General features: G+C 42.5%; 1 protein-coding gene across 4 annotated transcripts in view; it reads left to right on the forward strand.

Annotated features, from left to right (window-relative positions):
* Window positions 1-25,805, forward strand: part of PLCB1 (phospholipase C beta 1) — a 337,353-nt gene that overhangs the window by 89,947 nt on the left and 221,601 nt on the right. For all 4 annotated transcript variants that reach the window (XM_063391476.1, XM_063391478.1, XM_063391479.1 and 1 more), the window contains exon 3: window positions 6,219-6,287. In XM_063391476.1, the coding sequence (XP_063247546.1) occupies window positions 6,219-6,287 (69 nt within the window). The remainder of the gene's footprint in view (window positions 1-6,218; window positions 6,288-25,805) is intronic.

Consider the following 25,805-nt stretch of genomic DNA (forward strand, 5'->3'; position numbering starts at 1 on the left):
ACTGCTCAGCCACAGCCTCTGTAAATCCAAGTAAATGAAATTTTCCTTTAATGAAGCAGCAAAGAACTCTATGCATAGCTGCAGAAGAATTGTTTCGCTTTCATTATTAAAAGGGCACTTAGCATGAAAATTCCCTCTCATTTTTGTCCTAATAGCTCAATGTTTTATGCTTTATATAAACTGCAGATCATTTCCCCTGTACTAAAAAATGTTGCTGTTCTTACAACTCCAGGGAGAGAGACTCTGTGTTATTAAGATAGCCAATACTTTTCAGTTTGGGGCTTGTTTCTCCATAGGAATGCTTCCTGTAAGGGCCTTGCAGGAGGGATGTCATGCCACTCTGCTTGCAGGTTCTTCCTGAAGTGCCAGGAAACATTTCAAGGTGTTTAGAGCTCATTGCCAGGACAGTTGAGTCAAATAATAAATGCTGGTTCTTGCCTTGCTGAGGTCCTCCACGTCTTTTTGAATTAAGAGTTAGTGACCAGCCAGTAAAGTTAAAATTTATAGAGAATATGTTTTGGGTAGTAAGAAATCATTCTGTTCAAGTGATTTTTTTGAAAAATTTCCATTCTCTGTAATACCCCATGGTTCTGCCAGTTCTTCAGACATGCCAGTTCAGACCTAGGGGAGCCATGTGGTCAAAGCAGGGTTTAAAGCCATCCCTTCTGGTCTTCAAAGCTGCTGCTCTGTACAAGAGGAACACATCTCTGTCTTTTCTCCCATCTCCTCCCTGCCTCGGGGGATGTCCCTTGTCACCACAGGTAGCAGAACAAATGGCAGCAATACCTCCCCAACTCCACGGGGAGCTGTAGTGCTGCTGCTGACAAACAGGCCCCTCTTCTGGACCCTCCTCTCCGGGGGTTTGGAAATTCCCCTGAGCGTGTGGTGAAACGTGCCCAGCCTCATGCTCGGAATGGTCCTGACGTGGATGAGGCTGTGGTGATTTTCTGCCAGTGCTCATTGGCCGGAAAGGAAAAGCTTGAAAATAAGAGATTTTGAGTGAAGTGGTGGAGGCAGCAGAGTGTTTGCTGTGTTTCCCCTCATGAACAGCTGTGCCTCTCACCCAAATTTTCATTTCATGTGCCAGGGTGGTGGATTTGTTTTGGGCTTTGGATTTTGTAATAGATATTTAGAACGCAGAGAATTCAAAAGCCGCTTTGACCAAGTTAAAATTTTGTGTGTTTAATTGACCCTCGAGAAGTCAGTGGCTACTCTAGGAGTAAGATCCTTTGTTCCATCATCTGAGTGCCTTACTGTTGCTTTCTCCATCACCTGCAAGGAGCTAGAAGGAGGTCTGGTTGGCGAGTTTAGCATTAATAATATAACTTTCAATTTTTTTCTTTGAGAAGAGCATGTGGGAAGGTAACAAATCACTTTGAACTTGGGAAGGACAACTGTGCAGGCAAAGGCTTTGCTGTTGTTGAGGAGAGTTCTGTTGATTTGAGGTGTACGTGCTGCTCTGCTGCTGCCTTATTGACACAGCCCATAATTTTGATGCCTGATAATTGAATTGTGTGCTGCCAGGAGGAAGCATGGAGACAGCTTCTTCAGGGACTGTCTCTCTCGAGTGGGATGCAGCTCATGAATTACATAATTGGACTTTTGGGGAGGCTCAGGACTACCTTAGCACAGCTCCAGTTACAGTCATTGACAACCTTGCTGTTCCTGCTTGTCACTGTCAGTGCAGGTTTCTGTTAAATCAGTCTCACCAGTCCTCCACGGTTCTCCTTTGGGATGAGGAGACAAATTGCCGTGTTTCATTCAATTTATTCTTAATGATAATAAGGAAAATAGTATGTTCTGAACAGGGGAACGATATATGACATTCCCTAGCTCTGCAAGCACCCTTTTGGAACTGGCACTAAACGTCCACTCTCACGTGGAGAATTTCATCGGAGTGGGGCTGATGGCTCACTGTCAACATCCCTAAAACCTGAGTGAGGTATATTCCATAAATGGCTGTAAATTGATGAGTTTCCATACGTGTTTACTCTAAACCTAGGGCCTAAGGTACTCCTCTAGCACAGCTTGCAATTCTTCATGACTTGCAAATTCTTCACAGACGGGGTGATGGGACATTGGAATGGGCTGCCCAGGGAGGTGGTGGAGTCACCATCCCTGCAGGTACCTAAGGAAAGACTGGATATAGCACTTGGTGCCATGGTGGTATTTGGTCAAAGGTTGGACTCAGTGCTCTCAGAGTCTTTTCCAACCTAAATGATTCTGTGATTCTGTAATTGTTCCTCATCAGATTCAAGTGCTGTTCTTAATGTTTTCCTTTTGACATGTTGTTAGGACAGTAGTCACATGATTTGATTTAAAATAACATTTTTTTAAAATGCTGAATAAAAGTAAGTATAGCACAGAACTGCAAACGTTTTTTCTTCCAGAGATATTCGGTGCTTTTGTGTTCAGAGAATGATAAAACCACCTTTCAATATTAAAGTACCATTTCATTTTGATTAGCTATTCCCAATAGAAAGTGGTGTTTGACTCTCTGTTTGAAGTTTGTTTCAGCAAATTGGCTTTACCCCTTTGAAAACTTTGACCAGATGTTGCCGTCTAGTAACACTAAATGGTGCTTGTTTAGAAAACTGCCTTAGCTTTCCAAAGTTTATTTTGCTAGCAGTGTATCAAGCACACTTGGTAGGCAGTCTTGTGTTTTCCAGCAGACTGACTGGTAACATCTAGAAAAATTAGATAAGCTTTCAGGCACACAGTTTCTTCCTCAGATTTGAAACTGTGAAGCCACAGGTTTTCCAGCTAAGTGGAAAATGAATTTACAGAGTTTAATTGGTTAGACCTTCTCCCCAAGTGGCACTGGCTGAGAGCTGTGCCATGCCTTGGGAAAAAAAGAACAGCCAGCCAGAAGGGCCGTGAAAACAGAGGTTGAGCTGTTGAGGTCAGAGCAATACACGACTCCTCAGCCATGAATGCCTGCAGAAGAGTGGAATTATTTTTGTTAGGGATGTCTATAGAGCAATTGGCTCCCTGGGCTAACCCGTGCAGCTGATGCAAGGCACACCTGCTCTCGCTGGGTCTCCTTGACACAGTTTTGGGAGGTTCTGTAGTTGATCCTGCTCTCAGCCTGCCCTGCTGCTGCTGGCTCTCCAGCAGAGCTCTCCAGTGCTATCCAGCAGGATTCCTGCTTTGTAGCTGGGGTTATGTCACAAGCACGTGCCCAAGGCACCATGACTCGGTTGGCATCATTTTGGGCAGTTTAAAATAGAAGGGAGCCAGATCCTCGCCTGGTATAAATGGCTGTTATTGTATTAAATTCAGATGGGCCTAATTACAAGTGCTTAAGCAGACACTGAAGGTTGCACAATCCTGGTTGCTTTTGTGAGTGTGTGCTCACCCATAAAAGTGAGATTGCACAATGCAGCCCTCTCTGAATGCATCTCTGTCTCGGCTGCTAATTGAAAACAAACATGGTAGGATTAATAATTCACTGTTCCGGAGTTTTTGTATTATGAGTGTTTGGAGGGGTATACCATTTCCATTAAGAGATGGTACCCAATTGCAGGATTATGTCCCAGCAGCAATGGCTGAAGATCTCTAAACAGGGAAAAGTTCGACTTGCAGAGGGTTTGGATTTTTTTCTTTCCTTCCCAGGTGCTATGACTTCTATGCCCCCTGCAACACAGAGTGCATTTTCCAAGCCTGGATGGAGGAAGTCATTAACAAAGCTTCTGTTTATTTAGGTGGAAGAGGGCTTGGACTGTTTTGCTGCACAGGAAATGGGGCATTTCTTTGGCCACTGCTCAAGTGTGTTTTCGCTTTACAAGAATCCCCCCGCGTTTTGCAATAGGGAAATTGGAAATTGTATTTCCTCTGACTTGCAAGGAAGTTGATCTCTGCCCTCTTAATTAGTTGTTTAAAAGATGAAAGCAACTGCCTGGGGTGAGGGAATTCCAGGAGGGTTTTTTGAACCAAAGTAGCAAGAAATGGCCCTTTATGAATTTTGATTTATCGAGACTCCACTGAACGCTGCCTGCAGAGGCACTTCCATGGATGCAGGTCCTGCTCTCATCTACTTATATTAAATTATATTGTCAAATAGGGATATAAAGCATTCTGGGGATAGGATTACAAACCCTGTGCTCTCTGCCAGAGAGGTAACAGGGCAGGAAGGCCATGAGGTGAATGTTCAGGATCAGCCTTTCCTACAGCTCTAAGCCAAGTAGCTCCACAAAACTCCACTTCTCCCTTACTCTTAGATTGCCCTTGCCAGTTCTTGGGTCCTCAGGTTGTCACATTTTCTGTATGTGGCTTGGTGGCCTGCAAGCAGCTCAAAAACAGTAGTGAAAACTCCAAACCAACCCTGCTCATCCTCCTCCATCTGGGAGGATGCAGACCAGGGCAGGTTGTTCAGGTCCTTGGGAGTGCTGGTCATTGTCTTTTCTTTTTTTGTGTCTCTCTTTAATGTGTGCTATTCTGCTTAAAAGGGTGTTTTTGTGTTTGTGTTACGGGAGGTCTAGTTGCACTTTCATAAGTGACTAAATTACTAATTGTTCGTTGTTCTCTTTTTAAAAAAAACAAAATACCAGACAAAGAAAAAGCTTTTGAAATCCACTCTGTGTGGTTCAGCATCTCTGTGAAGATCTGTTTTTCTTCAGCATATTTTAGTTCCCTCATGTGTTTGCTGTTAAAGCCTTTATTTTTAGTGTTTGTTAGTCCTTTCAGTTGGGGAAATCTGATTTTTGTGACATGATCTCCGTGTGCCTGGAGCTTCTGTAGAACATTTCACCATGGGCTTGAGACCACTTTGAGGTGTGGGTATCATGTGGTGTTGTAAAAATAACTTCTGTTTCCCACCTGAGTTCTTGCTCTGAGAGTGATAAACTCATACGTAGCTCTGCCATATCCCACTGTTTTCATTCTCACCAGGATCTTAATGGCCACATGGATTAACTCAAAGTTCAAAGGACTCAAAGCTGTCCAGTGTGCTTAATTGTAAATTGTTTTTATTTAAAGTTAAACACTCTTCTGACAGTGCAGGTGTGTGTCCATATTCCCTTAGTATTGGTGGAGTTTGGGTTATTTTTACCTTTTATCACCCTGCCAATGCTTCTTTCTAATCTAAGTTTTGATACCCTTGTCCTCTTTCAGACAAGTGAGAGCACTTGAAAGTGCAAGTTTCCTCAAAACAGACTCCACAACGAGGAGAAGAGTGCTCGTGGAGTTCAGCAAGTACCAGAACAGAAGGGAATTAGGATTGCTAGGGGGAACAGAGAGAAATATGATGTACGGTCACATGAAAATTTGTTTGTAGAGTTTGTCTTAGTAGAAAACAAAGATCTGCAAGAGCTGAGCATGAATGGGTTCCTTAAAATGAAAAACAAATCAGGATCCCAAGTAACCCTTGGCAAAATAACATGTCCATCAATGTATTTTTTTCTTTTCTCCTTAGAATTGAAAAGAAAAGGAGTAGTGTCTTTGTCCAGCACAAAGATTTCAAGTTCCCTGCACAGCATTTGCAGTTCTGACTCTGGCAGGCTGAAATGCTTGGACGTGGTGTGGCTCTCCCTGCAGCGTGGTCACACTCCTGCTGTAGTATTTCAGATTGCTGCTGGCAGCTGGGAATTGCACTGCTCCAGCATCCATCCTCCTTCCAAATGCTCACATCAGGGAAAGGGGATTCTTCATGTTACTTGTGTGTAGGGGAGGGCAAGAATTTGCCCAACAGAAGCTGCCAGCTTTGTTGTATAATCCATAACTCAAGAGTAGCACAAGCTATGAAATGCCTGTCAAAAAGTGCATGTGTTTTACTGAGCAGCAGTTACTAAAGTTGTTGAACCTCCTTAGCATTATAGATATAACACTTCTTGGGGTTTATGGGCACTTTTCAAAGTATCCCGGTGATAACAAAGCAGGTTTTCTATTGCAGAGGCAGGGTTTTGTGTTTGTGGCACTGCCTTTTGTCACACTGTGACAAGCATCAAAATGCTAAAATTGTATTAAAAGGATTAAACCGAAAGCACAGCAGCTGCTATTTAGTGATCCAGGAAATCAGCTTGACTCTTATGGCTTCTATATAATCTGGATATCCTAGGAGACCTGCACGCTACTGCTGTTGGAATTGCCTGAGTGCATCTGAGCTCTCCTAGAAGCTGATCTCAGTTTGGACGAGCAGATGTGGGAAGTGGGACACTGATAACACAACAAGGCTTCTTGAATAATGTAATAATTACTTGTGTTGTAATTTTTCCTTCTAGGAGACTGAGCTGCTGGATATCAGCCTTGTCAAAGATGCCAGATGCGGAAAACATGCCAGAGCTCCCAAGGTAGGAATTCTTGCTGCGCGCTTCCCTGTTACATTGATGACCTAGATAAAAAAGAAAGGGAATTACATGCAAGAATTAAAAAGAAGAAAACAAGCTCCCACAGCTAAAAAGAAATATGTTGCATTTTATTTGTTCCTGTTTTGTTGAGAAGTGTTGGGGTTGTTGAGCTGTTGTCTTTGGATTCGGTATGTAAAATCCATCTGGAAGCTCTGCTGGCAATGCAGGAGCAGAAATCCTGGTTTGTCAAGGTACACTTACACAAGTTCTTGACTTCCCCAAAGGTGGGGAGCTCATACTTGTTTGAGTCCATTTTGTACGTGGTGCTGGTGATTTTCCTCTTTCAGTGCCTCCTGAGCCAAGAAGGAGGATTTAGGGATTTTTTTAAACTGCTGTCAGGTAGGTCGGGATATCAGCTCCCTTTGGGCTTGCCCTGATGTATTGTGCACTCATTTACAGTCTCTGCACACAGCAGGCTGTAGATATAAGTTCTCTCTGGTGTTTTTGTTTGGGCACACACAGCACATCAGAGGGAAAACCCAAGCACTCAGCTCCGGAAGCAAGGGAGCGCCTCAGGGAATCCCAGGAGTGACAGGAAAAAATGAAATCTCCCCGGGGGCTGGAAAGCTTGGCCTTGCTGCTGCTTAGCCCTGGTTGAACAGACCAAAAGAATGTTTCTCCTACTCTCATCTTGGGGCAGGAATATTCCTGGGTCTGGATGATCTTTCTCCCTTGCAGCCCTGGGCGCAGGCACGGCCCCTCAGCCTCCCCAGGGCAATTAGGAATGGGAAAGGTTGTTTTCCTGTGCCAGAAAGCAGTTGTAGTTATCTCTGAACAGACTATTCATATTTGGTTTTCAAAGCTCTCCGTGTAGAGTTGGCAGCATTTTAAAGGCTGAGTTATAATTGAAATGCAATAGAAGTATTTTATGACATCCACATTAATACCAAATGAGTTCACCATGATTAATGGTTCTATGATGAATAGCAGTAAAGTATTAACAATGTCTAGAACATTATTTTAAAATGCTACCCGCTTTTCAGAGGACGTTCATGTTCTAACAAAATGTTTTTAGCTAAAATTTATGCACAGCTATTGCCTTGGTGACTTTTATTTATTGGGTTATATAAAGGCTGGTTTTGTTAGAGCACATTACAGATTTGACAGCAGTGGCATTAAATGAAGGGTAGGAGCAAATGCCGGCCCTCGGGGTGATGAAATGCACCACCTGTGTGAATGAGCTTGCTTTTTGTCATTGATTTGCGTGTGGGCAGAGCTAAGCAGCACCTGGGCTGGCTCTTGATGGCACTTTGTGAAGGGTGTGAAATAAAAGGCTGCTTTTGAGGCCACTCTGCAGTTGTGCTCTGGTCCGTGGCGTGGGGCTGAGCCGAGGAGCGTGGGCTGCGGGTGAGCGGCGTTACAGAGCCCTGCGTGTCTCATTTCCACAGAGGATCTAAAGCTCAGCTTTGGAAGGCTCGCTTCCAAGTCAGGCAGTGGCAGCTGGGATTGCACAGAGGTTTCCAGTAAAACTCGTGGGATTTTGGCTGAAGAGAGAGGGAGCACAGGGAATGGAGGATACTCACCAAAGCTTTTTGGGGGCTCTTTTCCACAGCTCTGCTTCCAGGCGGGAGCACCCCCTGCTTTTAACTGTAAACTGAGAGACTGAGGTGATTTTCTCTGCATCAGCCCACCACCCCACCTTCTGCCCATGGTTTTGTACAATTTTTATATTAGGGAACTTATGCCAGTTTATGCAAATTTTTATATCTATTTTCAGAATTCTAAGAGTAGACTTCACCCATGGGTTGTCGTTACAAACTTAATGGGGATCTTTAAACCTCATTTGACATATTTCTGATCTACTGCTGCATTTTGATAGAAATGTCTTTTTTTTTTAATAAGCCTTGACTTCCCCATTAAATAAAAAAGAGTAATTCCTTTTTATTTTTATAGTAAGCTAACTTTCAGTGTCATTAGTTTCACCCACATTAAGCTACCAGATCGTGTGAGGTGTGCTGCTACACAAGATTGCCAGAGAGAAGTGATTTTAGAGGGCTGTAGGCAGTCCTGGTTTCCAAAACTCAGTCTGTTCTCGTGCTGCCTTCAGTGCACTGCCTGAGTATTCTTCATTGCTGAAAAAGGACTGAGAAGCACAAAAGATTTTACCGTTTCTCTTCTTTTGGTTAATATTCAATTTTCATAGTATTTTTCCGTAAGTCCAGTCCCATATATTTTGTGATTGTTTTTGCATGGTTTTTGCATCTTCTGGGTTTCTCACCCAGCTGCTGTGGTTGCGTTCTCCATCCCCTCAATGTTTAGACTCAAAAGTTCACTGGAAGGCACAGAAGTGCAGCTCTCACCCAACAGTCCTCACATTAATGCAGCACAAGCAATGAGCTGAGAACACATTTTTGGGTACTGTAATGAATCTGTGGCTGCCCCTGAGCAGTGCTGTTGCCACAGGGGCAGGAACTTGGGTTTTAATGATGTAGAAGGGAATTTTTAGTGGGGACCAAAGCACTTGATGCTTGGGAGATGAGAAGCAGTCTACTCAAATGACCTTGAGATCCTGAGAAACTCCAGCATTGCCTTCTTTTTGCACATTGTCAAAGATGGCTCCTTCTGTCTTCAGCTGCTATTTTCAGAAATGGTAACAGAGTTTTCCATCTCAATGCAATATACATGCAAAGGCTGATTCCTTGGGAGAAAGGCAAAATCTCAGGCAGCACAGAGCACTACAGCAGAGCTCTACATGAGAAGAAAAATGAAAGTCGTGTTCTGAAGGGAACAAGAAAAGACACATTAATGGTGTATGTTAGGAAAAAGTGTCTCCGTTCAAAGTAAAATGAAATTGATAAAGAAGTGAGAGAATTATAAAGTGATTATCAGGACTTTGCTTTTTTAGTTTGTATTAGAATCAGGTAGGAAAAGGGAGTGAGAGGAGTTTTGGGGACAGGAGAAAATCATTAGTTGTGATGGAGCCATGTTTTATTTCCCTTTATTTGTATATTACCTGGTAGTATTCTCTCAAGCTTTGGTTTTATGTGCAGACAGAGACATCTTTTCCCTTGTAAAGTTCAGTGACGAGGTCTGCAAAATAAATAACACAAAATGTGCTTTTATTCAAGGAGGCATAGGAATAGCTATGAATACTCACATGCTTTTTGGAAAGCATGGAAGTACCTCTCAAAAGTGTCCCTGCTCTTTAAAGGGAGCCGTAGCTAAAAATGTCAGGCACCAGTAAGTACTGAAAAATAAATGGTCAGGTGGTGAAAATTTGGCAGCTGCAAACATGCTCACAGGACTAGGGAAGTCACACTTCTTATCATCTTGTATTTACTTTAGCCAATAACAGTTTCTATGGAAACTAAAATCTTAAGCAACCATATATGTGGTTTTACTAGCGAGAAGAAATATCAGGATTAGTTGACAGGGAGAAGGAAATAATCTAATGGTATATGCTCATATTGAAAACTTCTGATGCGTTTGATCAGTCTGTTTTCCCTCAGCATCCTGTTTTCTCTCATAAATCATTCAGCAGGAAATGAATTTCTTTAAATAACATATACTGTGAAACCTGTAGGAGATGAAATTATGAATGATAGAATCACTCTCATGCCAGGATGTGTTTAGAGAGTAATCCCCAATTTTAAAAAATCTCGTGGCTCCCCCGCCCCAAGTTTTCTCACTTTAACAAGCAAGCTCTACAGAAAAAAAATAATTCAGATGTTTGAATGTCAGAAATTTGCCAAGATCCCAACTACTATTTTAATATCAGCACCAGCCTCTCTGTATTTGGTGGCTTTTCTCGAAATGCTTGAGTGAGGTGATTTTGGACCTACCTCAGTTGTAACCCAAAAGCTGCTGTGGAAGGTTTGCTGGCTTCTAACACATCTACAGAGGACAAGCAGCATCTCCTGAACTAGGTGGGCTCAGGAACTAAAAGGAAAACCAGCAAGGAAAGTCCAAGTAATTATTTAACCGAAGATGAGGTGATTCTGGGGGGAAATGAGGATGTGCAATTCCATCTGAATTGTCAGAGCTTTCTGGACTGAGGTGTTTGCCTCTGTTGCTGTGCACTCCATGGCACTGAGAGTCGTAGGACTGACATCTCTGTTGTGTTTATAACACCCTGATTAGACTGCCTGTGGGAAATGGCAGATCTATTGGGATTTTCCTTCCTGTGCACTCAGCCCGTTCCCTGGAAAAGCCAGCCTTGTCCATGGACGGCACAGGACAGCCGCACACCTGCTGCTGCCACTCTGCCCATCTCAAACGCTGCTGTTGCTGTTATTTTTGTCTGCTGATATAAATGCACGCTGCTTTCCCTTCAACAACCTTGATGCTAAATTAGAAAATGTAAATCACGCCAAAGCAGTGTTCTATTTCTGCCAAAAAGAAATAAAAATGGAATGTGCATGCGGCTCACCTTCTTCCCACTCACCTTGGGGAGAACAGCGACAGCCACAAACATCCGCCCCAAATGTGTTTGTTCTTTTACATAACTGCTTTTTTCCTCTTCATAAGAATGATTGAGTTCCATAAACACTTTCTCTAGGCTGAGTTTTAGTTTATTAAGGAAAGTTAAGATGACTTTCTGTGTGTGCTATTTGGCCAGTGCTCATGCAGAAATGAAAGCTGTTTAAATGCTGCCGGGAGCGTGGGAGCTGCGGGCCCTGAGAGTGAGGGGGCTTTTCCTTGGACCCTCCACTGGCCCGAACTGGTGACTTTATTCACAACCTCTAATGCTTGGGGAACTGGGACCGTTGCAGCAGCATGTCATTCACTGTGTAACATAGCTCTGCCTGGACAGCTTGTTGAAATCACTATTTACTAACATTCAGGGCATGGCAGAAAGCACAGGGTTTTTTCCAAGGTTTTCACTATGAATCATTGCCAGAAAGATTTAATTTATTTTTCCCCCTGCTTGCTGACTGTTTCAGTTAGCTTTCTGAGCTGGTTGGTTTTATACTTTTCTTTGTCATATTTATAAAGCCCACATCTTCTTTTTGTTTGCCAAAGTTCGCAGTGCAAAGCCTGTAGCAAGAAATTCCATGTTTTAAGAAGCGCAGAGGCATCTTACAACTGCGATTTTAAAACCTGACATTTAAATTCGAAAAGCTAGGCACTACTCAATTAAATACGTGATATTTGAGTTCCTGAAAACACCAGAAATCATTGGTAAAGCTGTGCTTTAGATGCTGCTGCTGCTTTTGAATAAACCTGTGTACATGCACACTTTTCTTTCCTTTGCCCCTTTTGGTATGACCAGTGTTGCTGCCAAGTAATCCAGGGCAGGGATGTCTTATTCTTGCTTTCACAACTAATGATGTTAATGAGCTGAGGGTGCAGCTGGGACAGCACGTCCAGCCATGGCTGTCACAATCCCCCACGCCCTGTCACTCGAGATAAACCTCACCTGAATGTGACAAATGGCATTTTTGCACTGACTGGCACAAAATTTAAAAATTGGTGGGATGACAATGTTATTTTAGAGGCACTTATAACCATGCTAAGATGTTGATACTGCCTATCAATTTCCAATATTATCTGTTTGTTACCTTGCAGGTCCACATGTTGTCCTTTGACTTGCACCAAGATCACAAAATCTTGGAAAAGCCCTAGTGCAATACTAATAAAATAATAATAAATAAAATGTTGCTATCCATAAAAATAAGGAATGCTCCATTTAGCCTGTCATGAACACTCAGTCTGGAAAGAATTTCAAAATTTTTCACTGGAAAATGTAAAGGTATTTAATAACTGAACCATACTAGTCTTTGCTTTGGAGCCATAATCTCCATCTAGAAATATTTCATAAATATTAAAGTACATATTTGAGCAGTAGTGTGGAGAGATCTGATGGTAGTGCAATACCCTCAAGCTTCAAATGTAGGATCAACAGGCTTAAGTGCAAATGTCACAGCAGATGCATCTTTCTGCAACTGTTTAGAACAAATGATTAAAATATTCCTGGTCTATTGGAATGCAGCTTGGAGATTTGTCATTACATCCCTTAGCTTGTAAACAGCCGTTTGGAAAAGCTGTCAGGTTTTAATTAGTTGCAAAGGTTTGATATGCTTGTTATCATCTGCATATAAATGGGGATTTTGGGATCTCCTGATGGAGCTGTGAGATGTTTTGGTCTGTGCGTGTCCCAAGGCTTGGCTGTGCCACTGGGACCTTATGAGGACACAGATGTCCTGCAAAGAGACCTCAACCAGTATTACTGGCAGACATTTTATTAGGAATATGAGAGCAGGACTTAAAATTCAGTAACAGGTAAGGGAGTGAGTGGGAGCAAATTGAAATAGCCAGGGGCCCCTGTGAACTACAAAGCAGCAGAAAATGATGGATTTCCAGGGTAGTGATATCAGTATATTCATGTTAAATCTGTGGTAGCATTTTTCCAAAGCATCAGGGAGAAAGGAGACTTGTTTCTTTTGCTTTATCTGCTGTGGATGTGCAAGAAAGTTGGCAAGTGCATCCAAATATCTGTCTGAGGTTTTTAATACAGTAGCTTATTTCTGAAACCAAACCAAACAAAGCTCCCTTCCTATTTAATTATAAGTAGGATTATGCTGCCAAGTAAGACTTACGAATACTTCATTTTTAAATAAGTCTTGGGCAGTATCTGTGTGGTGATAACAAGAAACCTTACAGCTGTATTGAGTGTGAGTTGTCTGTCTGTGGCTTTCTCAACTCTGTCACCTTACAAATTAATCCTAGTTAAATAAACAAAATTATCAGCTGGTGCCACTGGGAGTTCAGACACTCTGCCACTCCCGGGCTGTTAATGAGCATCCACAGGGGTGTTCCTGCAAAATGGATGGCACAGGGAAGCAAAATGGTTCTCTGTAGACTGGAGCTACAAGAACATTTTCTGAAGGCCAAATGTTGGCTTAATGCATTTTCCAACCCTTGGTGATTCACAAGAACAAAGTGCAGTGAATTCCTGGTGAAAACTGCTATGTGTTAAGACTGACACACAGCCATGCATGATTTAGGGAGGTTTTTCTCACTGTGGAGGGCATTGTGAATTGAGTCTTTCCAAAGAGAAGCATTTCCACAGCTACAAACTGGAGGAGAAGTTGCACAGCTTCTCCTCGACGTGGCTGATCTGCACTAGCATTGCACAGAGACAGAATTAGGAGCAATTTTCCTCATCTGGGTCTTCTTTCCTGTGGTTAATAGCATTGGGAGTGTCCCATACCCCTCATAATTTGGCTTTAGATTGCAAAAGTCAGGTCTTTGGTGAGAAGGTTGGTCTACAGAGAAGTCTTGTTTTTGTGGATGTACCTATGTGTGATTCTTGGTGAACAGAGACCATTTTAGGGGCTGGGTAAGAAAGCAGGTGAATTAAACTTTTGCCAAACTTAGCCACTCTTGAGTATGAGCTTGCCTTCATACCCCTCAGGTGTAGTTTGAATTACTCACCCGCCTAAAATGTGAAGAATTTTACAGAAGTACAGAAATGTATCAGTGCCCTGGGACTGTGGTGTGTCCCAGAAAGAGCAGGTGCAGGAAGGGACCATTCCATGCTGATCTTACACTGAGGTTCAGGTAGCTCTTGATTTAGTTGGTACCACAGTCCTGAACTGAAAAAACAACACAGAAAAAAACCTGAGTGGGTATTTGTAAAGTGCAGCAATCTGTTAAAATGCGGGTTTGCCCTTTTAAAGACCTATTCTGTATGGTTTGTGTTTGTGAGCTTCTGAGTTACACTGTTTGTCTGGAGAAATTTGGATAAAGCACAATTGCCTTACATTGGAGAAGAAATCCCTTTGGCTGGAAGATTCTTAGGCAGTTCCTGGCTCTGATACCTTGCAGTACCCAGTTTCTTTGTTGTCTTTTGGAATCAGAGTGAACTCAGCAGTGTGATTTAGGATCTGGCCTACATGGAAGCCGGTATTTTCCCACCCTGTTGTGCACACATGTCTGGGGCTCATTCCCATCAAGGGAGACTGGTTTCCACATACCAGATTCCAGTGATGGTTAATTACCATAACAAGTGTTAAAAGAACATATCTTTTCCATATTATCTCCAGGAGGAATCCTAAAACAAGTGTCAGTATAACTTTCAAATACTAATACATCATGATCTTGTTTGAATTCATAAAAGTTCTGTCCAGTCTTGGTGCTACATCAGTGTTCAACATCGTTTACTGCAACTGGTAAATAATTGGATTTTTTAAAAAAAATAGTTCAGAGGAAATGAGCTCTTTCTGTTGTGTCGAAACACAAAATAATCATTCTCAGCTCAGTCATTTTTTACAAGAAATTACCGTGATGGAAGGTTCTGGTAGTTCAGGGGAGCTGTGCTGGTGGTGGGTCTGAATTGCTATGCATCTCATGCTTATTTTCCCTTTTCTGAAACACATCCAATATTGATAATGCCATAACTGAAATTACACAAAGATTTTGGGTTTTGTTCTTTTTGCTGCTCGGAGTTAACCTCCTTCCTCTGAGATTAATGAAATACATTTAAAATAATTTATATGAGAAATTGTATGCTGTAGTTGGGAGTGTTCAGTGTAAATGGCTTCAAAACGCTGTTTGCTAATGAAGTGGCAGAAGCAGAACAGCCGTGCTAGGTAAGGTCATGCTATAAAGGGGAAACATTAATCTTGGAAATAATGGTTGTGATTTGCATGCTATTAAAATGCTTTAAGAAAGGACAAAACTGAATTCAGATAAACTGAAGCGTCTGTGTGAATGGTTGTCCTCATGGTGAGACAAATGGAAGCTAATGTGTGTGGGATAGTTGGTAGAGCTGTGGGAGCAGATCCCAGCCCTCCCAGGGCAGGGGGACTCTGCTTTGGCTGTTGCAAGAGAGCCAGACTCTCTTCAGAGGGTTAAAGACCAAAGCCAACACAGGAAGGTTTTCTGCAGCACATTTTTGGTAAAAAAGTCTAAACCTCCAAATGGTTATTTGGCAGTTTGAGAGGGAAGGCTGATTTAGCTATCCCAGTTAGCTCAGTTTTGCTGAGTTGTGCCTTGATAAGGACAAAGATCCCTTTCTGCCCTTGCTCCCAAAGCTGGCTCTGGGGATCTGCCCATGCTGCTGCTTCCATGCCCAGAGCTGCAGCCCAGCAGTTTTCCCCTTCCTCCTCTGTGTTTACACACCCCTTAGACTACACTGATTCTGCAGGAGAGAATGTCACCTTCTGCAGAAATATTTACATTTGGTTAGAGCAGTGGTGAACTGTTCCTTTACAGTGTGGACTGTTGCTACTAGGGTCAGCATGTGAGGTGTTGGACAGAGGCAGGAGGAGGGCAGGACAGGAGCTTGTTTAGGTCTTGTGGTGTGTGTGTTTTACAGGTCAGTGCATGGACATTTCCAGAACTGCTGTGGGGCTTTGGGTTTGCTTGGCTTTGGCTGAAAGAAGAGGAGTTCTTTTGGAGTGTTTTCATATAGTCCTTCAGAGTTTCTGTGCAGCGGCCCAAGGCTCTGGGGTGCTTTGGGAGTTGAGGCTGCTGATGCTGTAGTTTGAATCTGATGGAAGTATGTTCAGGGCCACTGTACTGGACCTCTGAGCAACCTGCTCGAGTGGCAGGATGTCCCTGCCCATACCAAGGTGTTGGAACAATGTGGCCTTTAAGGCTTCTTCCAGCCCAAACCATTCTACAATTCTCTGATGTCCTTGGTTGCAACTTGTCATAACTGATGTGCTAACCATTGTGCCATGTTTGTCCCTGTACTGAGAAGGGGCAGCACTTCTGCATGTTTCAAAGGAACTATTGCTGCTGTAAGTTCTTCTAGGCAACACTGAATATGATTTAGCTCGTTTTTAAGACACTTATAAGTTTGTGGCAGTATTTCAGTTGTGGGAAGTGATTTTTTTTCAGGCTATTTTTTTTTTCATCCTGCTGGAGTCAGGAGAGTTTCAAATGGTGGGAGGAGAAGTGGAATTATTTAACTGTTGCTTGCATAATAAAATGGAGCATTTGAAAGCTGTGCTTAGGTCTCCTCATATTTTGATGATGCTTGGCTTTTCCTTTTGGTTTATATTTAAAGTGTTCTCTTGAAAGCATAATCACTTGATATTGCTAATTTAAATGTTTGCATGTGACACTTGCAAATTATGTAATTACAAGAAACCCTTTACTGGTGTTTTTAGGAATCAGATACCAGCTTGATTAAGAGCATTTAAATGTCCACGTGTTTGAAAGGGAGGTACTGTGTTTTCTACTTCAACTGAAAACTTCTTTGGATAAATTATGAGTGCCAAGGTAAAACTTATCAGGCTGTAAACAAATGTTACACAATCTCTGTTAGCTTTCTGCCATCTGGCAAAACCCAGTGATTCTCAGACAGTCTTGTGCTCTTCACAGCAGTGCTGGGCTTGGCAACATGGGAAAAGCTGCCCACAGCTGGCAGAAGGTGTGGTGGAGGAGCCACAGGTCCTTGTCCTCTGTCTCTGTGTGGACTAAAGGGAACCCTTATGCTCGTAGGGGATGGGGATGTGAGATTCCCTCCCCTGCTCCCAGAGCAGGTGTCTGGTGCTGGCACTGTGGGTACCGCCCCCCCGTGGCTTTAGGAAATTCATATTTGTGAGCTGTTTGAACATCTGGAATAACTTCAGATTATCGGTTCAATAGCTTGAAGCAAACTGAAGAGCTTGTGCCACTCCAGTGCAGGGAGGACTAACGTGAGCAGCCTGAGTGCTCCTATACAGGTTTGCTCAATCCTATTTAAGATTCTGTAAGAGTCAGTATCCACTGTGAACTCCCTTCCTGATGGAAGAGGGAATTGCCTGAGCTGGGATTGCACGTCCCATGGAAAGGAAGTGGATCCCTGCCCTGCCTGCCTGTGGAGCCTGATTCATCGAGGCACTTGGCATACGCTCCAGAAGCCTCGTAGGAAGAAAGCCTGCAATGACCAAGCATTTGTTTAGCACATCCAGGAAAGGTGTGATCCCAGGATAAGAGAACTGGGAGACAAAGTGTTGTTTAAAGAGAATTCTATATTAAGTAGCCCAGAATTAAGATGAGTGATGAGAATGTAGAAGTGTTGTCAGCAGCTTTCCCCTGAGTAGGAATTGTGCCTGTTAGTCATGCAGTTTATCCTGATGATAAATTCAAAACTATTTGCAAGATTATTTAGAGTATGAGGAAAAAAAAGCATTTTCCTTTACTCTTTGAGCTATGTCAAATGTGATATAAAACTATTTGATCTACAGTTATTTCAATTGCAGCTGAATATTAGAGACGTACTTAGAATTCTAATGTGCTTATAAACCAGAGAAAAAGATGGGGAGAGATGTTTTTATTTGCATGAAAATAGTGAACCCCTGATGCAGACGCAGATGGATATTTTTCTTTGGGTGTGCATTGTCTGTTGCCCCTGGGAGTACAGAATTGAATTGCATGAATACGTAGTTCAGTCTGGCCAGATGAATCTGGTACAGTTGCTCTACCTGCTGCAAATAAGAGAACTGGAGATAAAAAAAGTTGAGTATTTGTTTTTCTCTGCTTTTCTACATGGGATTATGCTTGAGAATTGCAAGGACCACCTTACAAGTGTCAATGCAGGCTCTGTGGTCTCAGCAGCATGGACACAAAATAAAAAAGCTAATGGCACACAGCAAAAGCCTTCCTTGGAACCATGTGCCCAGTTTTGCAGGGAGAGAGCTGAGGAGTGGATTTCATCCTCCCTTGCACCATGGAGACAGCTGTTTACACAACCAAGCCGTCTGAGAGTAGTGTTTGTCACAGGCTTTAAACCCAGAGCTTATTTACATCAATTGCTGCAAATCAGAGCACTTGGGCAAAGCCAAAATCTATTTATAGGGCACTTATCAGTACATCACGTGTTTTCCAGTTCCCTTGATGGCGGAGTGAGCCCACCCCCCAGTGAAATTAAAAAAATGCTTTTCTAGCTGGGCCTGTGAGCAGAGGCAGCAGAAACACAAGGCTTCGTGTGCTGCCTTCAGTTCTTTGCTCTCCCATTACTGGATGATTGCAGTTTGTGGGGGAAGGATTGATTTTGTTTGGGTTTTGGGATGTAGAAGGCTTAGAAATGTCTCCAGGAAATGAAAAGGCAATCAACAGGCAAATCACCAAAGGAAAGGAAAAAAAAAGGCTGTATTTCAGTTATTTATTCTTGAGATGTACAGCAGGGTTCTTTAAAATTCCTATCACCCAGAGGGAGCTGATTGGCTTCCTTTTAATTTTGCTTCAAATAATAAAATCTTAGCTTGAAAAGCCGACTTGAGTGGGCTCTGTTCATCCAGAGCATCTCTCTTTACCAAGTTGCTCTTAATACTGATTAGTGGATATAACAAAGAAAAACCTCATCACATTGCAGAAAACTGGGCTGGCTGGTCATGTCCTGTGTAAGAGAAAATAATGTGCAGGCCCAGAAAAAAAGCAGTAATGTTTGAAACCACGCCTGGGGAAGAAATGTGATGGCTTATTGTGTTCGAAGAGCTTTCTTGAAACGCAGGGATGAGTGATGTGGGCAGCAGCTGGCTCTGGGTTTAAAGTCTTCTGCAAACCCTGGGCGGGGAGGGCACAGTTTAGTCTGGGCACGCAGAGCTGGGCTGCTTCATTCAGCTGGGTTGGTTTGGCTTTCAGCGTAATTTGATGTGTGTGTTCTGATTTCTTTGTATTTCTGCATTGGGAGCTTCATTAGAAGTTGCATTTTAACAAATGTAGAGTTAATTTTATTTAAGTGTCAGCATGGAATGAGACAAAACCAGTTCTAATGAACTTTCTTAGCAAACAGCATCACAAGGGAGACTTGGAGGAAAAATTCTGTGTAAATTCATATTTAGTCTAAAATTCCATATTTTAGAAGCAGTAGTTAATAATTTAAATATTTTTGCAAATATTTCTGTTGGTTTTCCCATTTTAAATACTTGATATCAGTGGAAATCGTCTACATTTTGCTAGACCAGAGACATATTTCTATTAAAACAAATAGATGCTTTCAAATTAAAAAAAAAACCACAAAATGGGCATGGTTAGAAGGGACCACAGTGGGTCATCTGAGCCAAGCACAATCTTTTCTGTTTCTAACTTGGAATCAGTTTTTGTTTGTTGTTTATAGATATATTACAGATAGGAGTGCTGTTACAAAGCATGAACTCTGCTGTCTAAAATAGACTTCTTTAGAAATGTGGGAAATGGTTTTGTCTACTTTTTAACGTGCCTGTCATCTCTTAAAAGTGACTTTTGCTCCTGAAGAGAAGAGCTGGGTGCTGCTTACATGCCTTGTCTGGTAGGAATAAAGTGTCAGCAGCTGACTGCAATTGCACTGTCTTGGTGAGGCCACCACAGACCGGCCAGGGGACATTAAACTGGAGTGACAGCCAGCCAGGGGAGGTGACCCATGTGAAAATGCAGACCCCAAGGAGAGGGGCAGAGCTCTGAAATCACACTGAGATGTTGTGAGTTGTTGCCAGCCCCACAGCACTGCCACAAGCACTACCTCAGCCACAGACTGTCACCCTGTGCCAGGATGCACTCCAAGCAAAGGCACGTGAGCGAGGGCACAGAGCACCACGGAGCCCTCAGGGCCTGGCAGGCAGCAGAGATGTCTTCTCCAAAGAGCATCTGGCAAAGCCTGGACAAGATGTGGGGGCAAGGAGCTCCTTGTGCAATCTTAGCAGCTGTTTGGTTTTTATAGGGAAACAGCTAAGCCAGGAAAAAGTCCAGTAAGCAGCAATTAGTAATGCTGGTGCCGTTTTAGTGCATTGATGTATTTATTTTTCTACTCTTTCTGCATTTGTATTTACTTAATTCCTAGCTGGAATCCAAACAGTTGCTCCTCAGAAGAGGTTGGAAGTGCTGTGTTAAACACCTTTGGTTACGGAGTTCAGCTGATGTTGGATTATTTCAGAATCACAGAACCATTAAGGCTGGAGAAGAGCTCTGAGGTCATCGAGTCCAACCTGTGGCTGAACCCTCACCGTGTCAGCCAGAGCAGAGCACTGCGTGCCACGTTGGGTCGTTCCTTGACTAGGGATGGTGACTCCATCGTATCCCTTGGCAGTCCAAACCAATGTTTAACAACCTTTTCCATGAAGAAATTCCTCGATGTCCAGCCTGAACCAGTGTGGCTACACCCAACCCAGCAAAGCATTTTTACTCAGTGATATTTCATTTTTAGTGCATTTCTCACTTTTCTTTCAAAAATGTTCTCGGCAGTTTGTCTTGTTTCTTGAAAACTGCATGTGGAATCACCCTGAACCAGGAGCTCAGTTCAGTGATGTGCAGCCTGCACCACTGCATGTCTTTAGTCTGGATCCTGCCTTACCCTGTAATCAGTTTAAATATGGTTTATAATCTATTTGCAATTTCATTCCTTTATCTAGGACATGTTTCTTTGACGAAGAAATTGCGTTTGACAGTGCACTTCATGTTTGAGAGCTGAAATCCAATTTGTCTGATCCTAGAAAGCTGGCTCCCATGTTTCTGTTGATGAAAACCCTCACATCATCCTGCTGCCCGAATCAGCAGGAATGACCACTACCCATCCATTAGCATCGCTCCACACGTCACAGCCAAAGCACCAGACAGGTGGGAAGGTGGATAGAAACAAATCCCTGACCTCCTGCCAGTCTCATCTTTCCCTTCAGAGCATTGCAGTCTAATTCCATAAATATTTTCATGATTTTTCTCAGTGTATTTAAAGCCCAAACCGTGTTTGCTTCTGTAGCTGTACGGCTATTTATTGCCATCATTTCAGGGATGAAAGAGCTGACTGAAAGTGAAGGATCACGATAGGTTATCTGCAGTACTATCAGTGTAGCCTTTTTACTGTGCTTTATGATGAGCTGCAGGCTGGCAGGCCCAGCATGGAGAGTGTTTGCAAATGTGTATGTTTTGTTTAAAAGCTGAGGAGCAGAATAGTTATTATTTTGGGATCTGTGCCTAATGCAATTTTCCAGTAGTGACTAAATCAGACAGTGCCCTCAATATTTGTTTGCTTTTTATGCAATGAAGTAGGAATAGTGTGGATATTGTGAAATGGGAGTCAAGCAATAAGCAGGAGCAGTATTTACAAAGGCATTTGTATTTGTGTTACTCAAGTATTTCTTCTCCATTACACTTCGTTAATGACCTTTCAAGTCCTTTCCAAGTTTACATTTCTTCAATTTTATGAATCTTATTTAGAAAAAAATAAGCTGTAATTCATTCTTTCCTCCAACAACCTTTAAACTATGGAAGAGAGTACTTGTAATTCTAAGTAAATCTTTCATATTGGAATAGTAAATTGTTCTAAATTGATGATCTGCTGCAGAGCTTAACCTTGGTGATCAGTGAGGAGTTTATGTAATGTCTCATCTGTTTCTCCTAAATCTGGGAGGAAAATCCTGACAGCCTTGTCACATTTGCTTTCCCTAACCTGGAATATCTTAATCTAATTGTGCGTCTCTGAATCATCCCTTATTTTTTTTCTTGGAGAAACAGAGATTGTTCTTAACTGTCAACACCCAGGAAAATGAAGCTGGAAGACCAAAGGTTTCTAAAGCTATGCAGGAGGCATAGGACATGTTATCTGAATAAACTTTTGTGCTATGTGCATGTCTGATAATTGAAGGAAGACACCTCTGCTGCCACTGAATCGCTGCTCTTGGTTTGCATGACTCCTTGGCTTTCTGTTCTGAATTGTTTGATATCAAACACAGACATCTTGGAAGAAGGACCTGCAGGAAGGCAGCCTCCTAAAGGCACTGCCTGACACGGAAACACTGGAATTAGTGCTGTTCTTGTTCCAGCCTCCAGCCTGGAGGATCTGCACCAGCTGGAGATAAGTAAAGGCTGTAGTGGTTCATGGTAGGGTGCTGAGAGAATGAACTTTCTGTCAAGTTTGTGTCACTTTATCAAGAATGTAAAATATAGCGCGATTTTTCAATTGAGCTTTGCCTGTTACTTCCTGACTGAGAAATGGTATTAGCACTGGGATGCTGGATTTTCTGCTTAAAAAAAAAAGAGGACTCAAAAGAGCCAGAGCTGAAATGTAGCTTCTGGGAAATACACTGAGCAAGTGAAGCGGACTGGAGCTCAGTTGCCAACAGAAAGCTCTTCAAATCATCAGCCTGAGAAGGTGCTGAATGTGGTGCTGTTATATTAATTTTCCTCTCCACCTTCAGCTTATTTGGTCCTGTCTTGAACTTCCTTTTCTTGGTAGAGGTTTCTGCACAAGTGTAGAGCAAGTTTCTTCTTCAAGCAGCTTGACTGGAGCATGTGTAGGAGCACCACCCTTCCTTATCAGCCAAGACCATGCTCCTTCTTGGTAGAACATCACAGTGTCGTTTTAATGAGCCACCTCAGTTGAGCTGTAATATTTAAAACAAGATGATGACTGTACCTGGAAGCAAATTACAAAAGGATATTTCAAAACCTCTTGAGTGAAACACTGGCTGGAAAAACAGTGCCCTGGGCATAGAGTTAAGGGCAGTGGAGAGAATCCTTTCTGCAAATGCTTCTCTCTTTTCCTGGGTTCGTGGAGCCAGTTCCCCTTTGTGTCCCTGGGTGATCTGTGATGGAGGGTGCTGGTAATTAAACAGCGACTCTCTGTTCATGGAAAGATGTGCGACCAAATGTTAATTGGGCAGGAATTAGCAGCACTGGAGGAGGCCGTGTGGAGAGCATGTCATACATAAGGTTACACTGCCTGGCAAGAATACAAATTACTTGAAATAACCTAGTGCTGAAATCTCACAACCTGAGCAAGTTGTCGAGGAGCAGGTGGGGTCTGAAGAGCCACATGTGGAGATTTGATTTACAGAGAGAGAGAATGGAACAGGAGTCTCTTCTGGGAGTGACAGCAGCTCCCTGCTTTTGATGAGCCACTCCAGAACAGCTGCTTGGTCCCCTTCTCACATCCAGGCTGTTTAATTTCTCTCAGTGCAGTGACTCTGTGCTTTAAAAGCCAAAGGCACACGGAACATCAGCACTTTCAACACAGCTCTCATTGCATCCTTGCATTTCGTTCTGCTGCTGTGTGTTCTCCTTGGAGTGCAGTTCTGGAGCTTTGGAGTTTAATTGCTTTTAATCGTATCTAGAAATCAAGTTCTTAAAGTACTAATAGGTTGAATAAGAGTACCTTTTGTTTTTTAATTTAATTTCAAAGCACTTGTTTTTTCTTACTGAATTTTCATGTTAATGGCTGGTGGTTTAATGAAAAGATCTTTGCTAAGATTTACAAGCAAGCCAAAGTTTATAATGGAAGTTCAGATAAGCAGCTGAGCCACAAACCTTGGATAAAATAAATGCTTACGAATCAGCTTCATTTTGTTTCTGGGCCCCAGTGCCAGCTACAAGAATTGTCATCAAAACCATTTTAACAGAAGTCAGAGCATGACTAATACTTGGTGGGAAAGATTTGTGCAAACAGAAATGGCCCAAGGAGTTCTGATCTGCAACAAAATATTTAACAGAATAAAATCCATAACTTCTCATGCACTAAATAACCTTTTGCCCTAAGGAAAGAAGTATCATGGTTCAGTGTAGAAAATGCAGCAGAGCCTTTTTGAAGAACATCAGTGACCAAAATTTTCTACATATTGGAGACATCTACAGGGAATGTATTTTTTCAATTGAATTATCTTACTCATGCAAACTGCTTCTTCCAGATAAACAAAACCAGACAGGCTGTAAGCAGATTAATAAAATATTGGACAATTAAAGCAAACTCTTGGAAATACAAAGAATTTTGTGCATTCTTGGTTTAACCTAAAGGCTGCCACCACAAGTATATGTAAACCAGGCCTTGTAAACATCTGAGCTACACAAGTTCTAGTACTCTAGTACTCAGCAGCAATTATTCAAGACTTAACCTCACATTAGAATAAAGTTTCCATCTAAACTAAATGAGAACTGGGAGTTGAAGTCCTGTACCTAGACAGGAGCACTCAGCATCATGGAAAATCAGTGCTCACATGCAGCAGAGATTCCATGAGTAAAGTACTTTAATCACAGAGGTGTTGGCTGTAGTTTATGCATTGTAAGGAAGCCAGAAGGGGAGGAATTAATGGTTCCAGAAGTTATCCAGTGTCAGGCTCTGTATCCAGCCCTGTGATTTCTTTTGAAGTGGAGATGGCAGATAATTCCATAGAAACAGAGAGTCTGCCCAAAGCCCTTTTATAGCTGTGTGCCTACAAGCTCAGGGGAGGAAAGCTGTCCTGTGGGAATTTATGTAGAGGTGTGTCTGCAGCTCTGTGGGATTTGTCCAGTTGTATTTTATAAAATCATCCTCAGTTCTGTGTAGCAAGGCCATTTCTTGGGGTTCCCCTGTCTGTATAAAGTACAGGATTATGATATATAACAGTGCTGAGGCAGTTGGTTTTGTGGCTTCATTTTGGTTTTAGTAGAGACAACTTGGGCTTTGCTCTTGCTGTTAGTTTGGCTGAATGTGTGTGCTTATGCCGTCATTCCTCAGAAAGAATTCATTTAATCTCAGTTTGCCATGTTTCCTGGACTTAGCTGGGACTATAACACTGCTTCTCGTGGTGCCATTATTCCCCACCTGCTGGGAATTGCAGGATGCATGGCTCCACAAGTGCCTGAGCCTCAGGAACAGGGAAGTGAGCGTGCTCAAACCTTCATCTACCACTCCTCCAAAAAGGAGTTAATGCTTTCCCGTGGGCATGACAAAGGAGCTCTGGAGTTATGTTTACTGAGGGCTTTGGGCTTGTAAAAATTCTCCTCTTGGGCCTCCTTAGCTCTCAGCCCAATAACTCACGTGGAAGCACAGCTCCTCAGAAACCCAAAGGGAGATTCAGCTCTTGGGAGCCTGGTGTACTTCTAGAGGTTTTACTACCAAAACCTGGCCAGTGAAAGTTCTGTTACAAACACAACTGTAGAAGCAGAGCAACTCTTTTACTGGCAGCAGGAGCATGTTTTCTTTGGTGAAATGATTTTATTGGCAAAATAACTTACTATGAGCATGAAACTGCCTGCACTGAGATGTCTGCTGGTACCTTCCAGCAAGGTGCAAAGATTGGGAGACATTGAGTTTCGGGTAGGGAAGAACCACTTGCGACTGCTGAGTGACAGGAACTGAGAATTAGTGCTCCCAATATACAAAACAGGAGGTTGTGATCGATTGCTGCTGTCAGTTAAACAAGGAGGAGGATTTGGCAATCCACACTAATGGACCTGAGATACTGAAATTAAATTTAGGAGTGAAAAATGCCCTGGCTCATCCACTCAGTTGTAATTGTGTACTTGCAATTCCTTCATCTGGACTGGACCTAAAATACGTACTTTGGTGATCAGATTAAATGAAATCGTAATGATCAGCTGGGGTTATACAAAATGCTAATTAAACCCAGGAAAGTCTATTAATATAATTAGCCTTGGGACAAAACAATTTAAGAACTGGAAACATTATTTGTAGAGTCCTGTCATTTCCGAAGTACAATGTTTGAGTCTGGAGACAAGAGACAAAAAGTGGAATTCTTTGTGTTGAACTGAGAAGGGCTGAGTGTATTTTTTATATGTTTTATACCTTCTGGGTGTCTTTAGTTCACTCCTGATTCTGGCACCAACATGAGATAGCCTTGT

This window comes from Prinia subflava, chromosome 2 (assembly GCF_021018805.1).
Source record: "Prinia subflava isolate CZ2003 ecotype Zambia chromosome 2, Cam_Psub_1.2, whole genome shotgun sequence".
Taxonomy (NCBI): domain Eukaryota; kingdom Metazoa; phylum Chordata; class Aves; order Passeriformes; family Cisticolidae; genus Prinia; species Prinia subflava.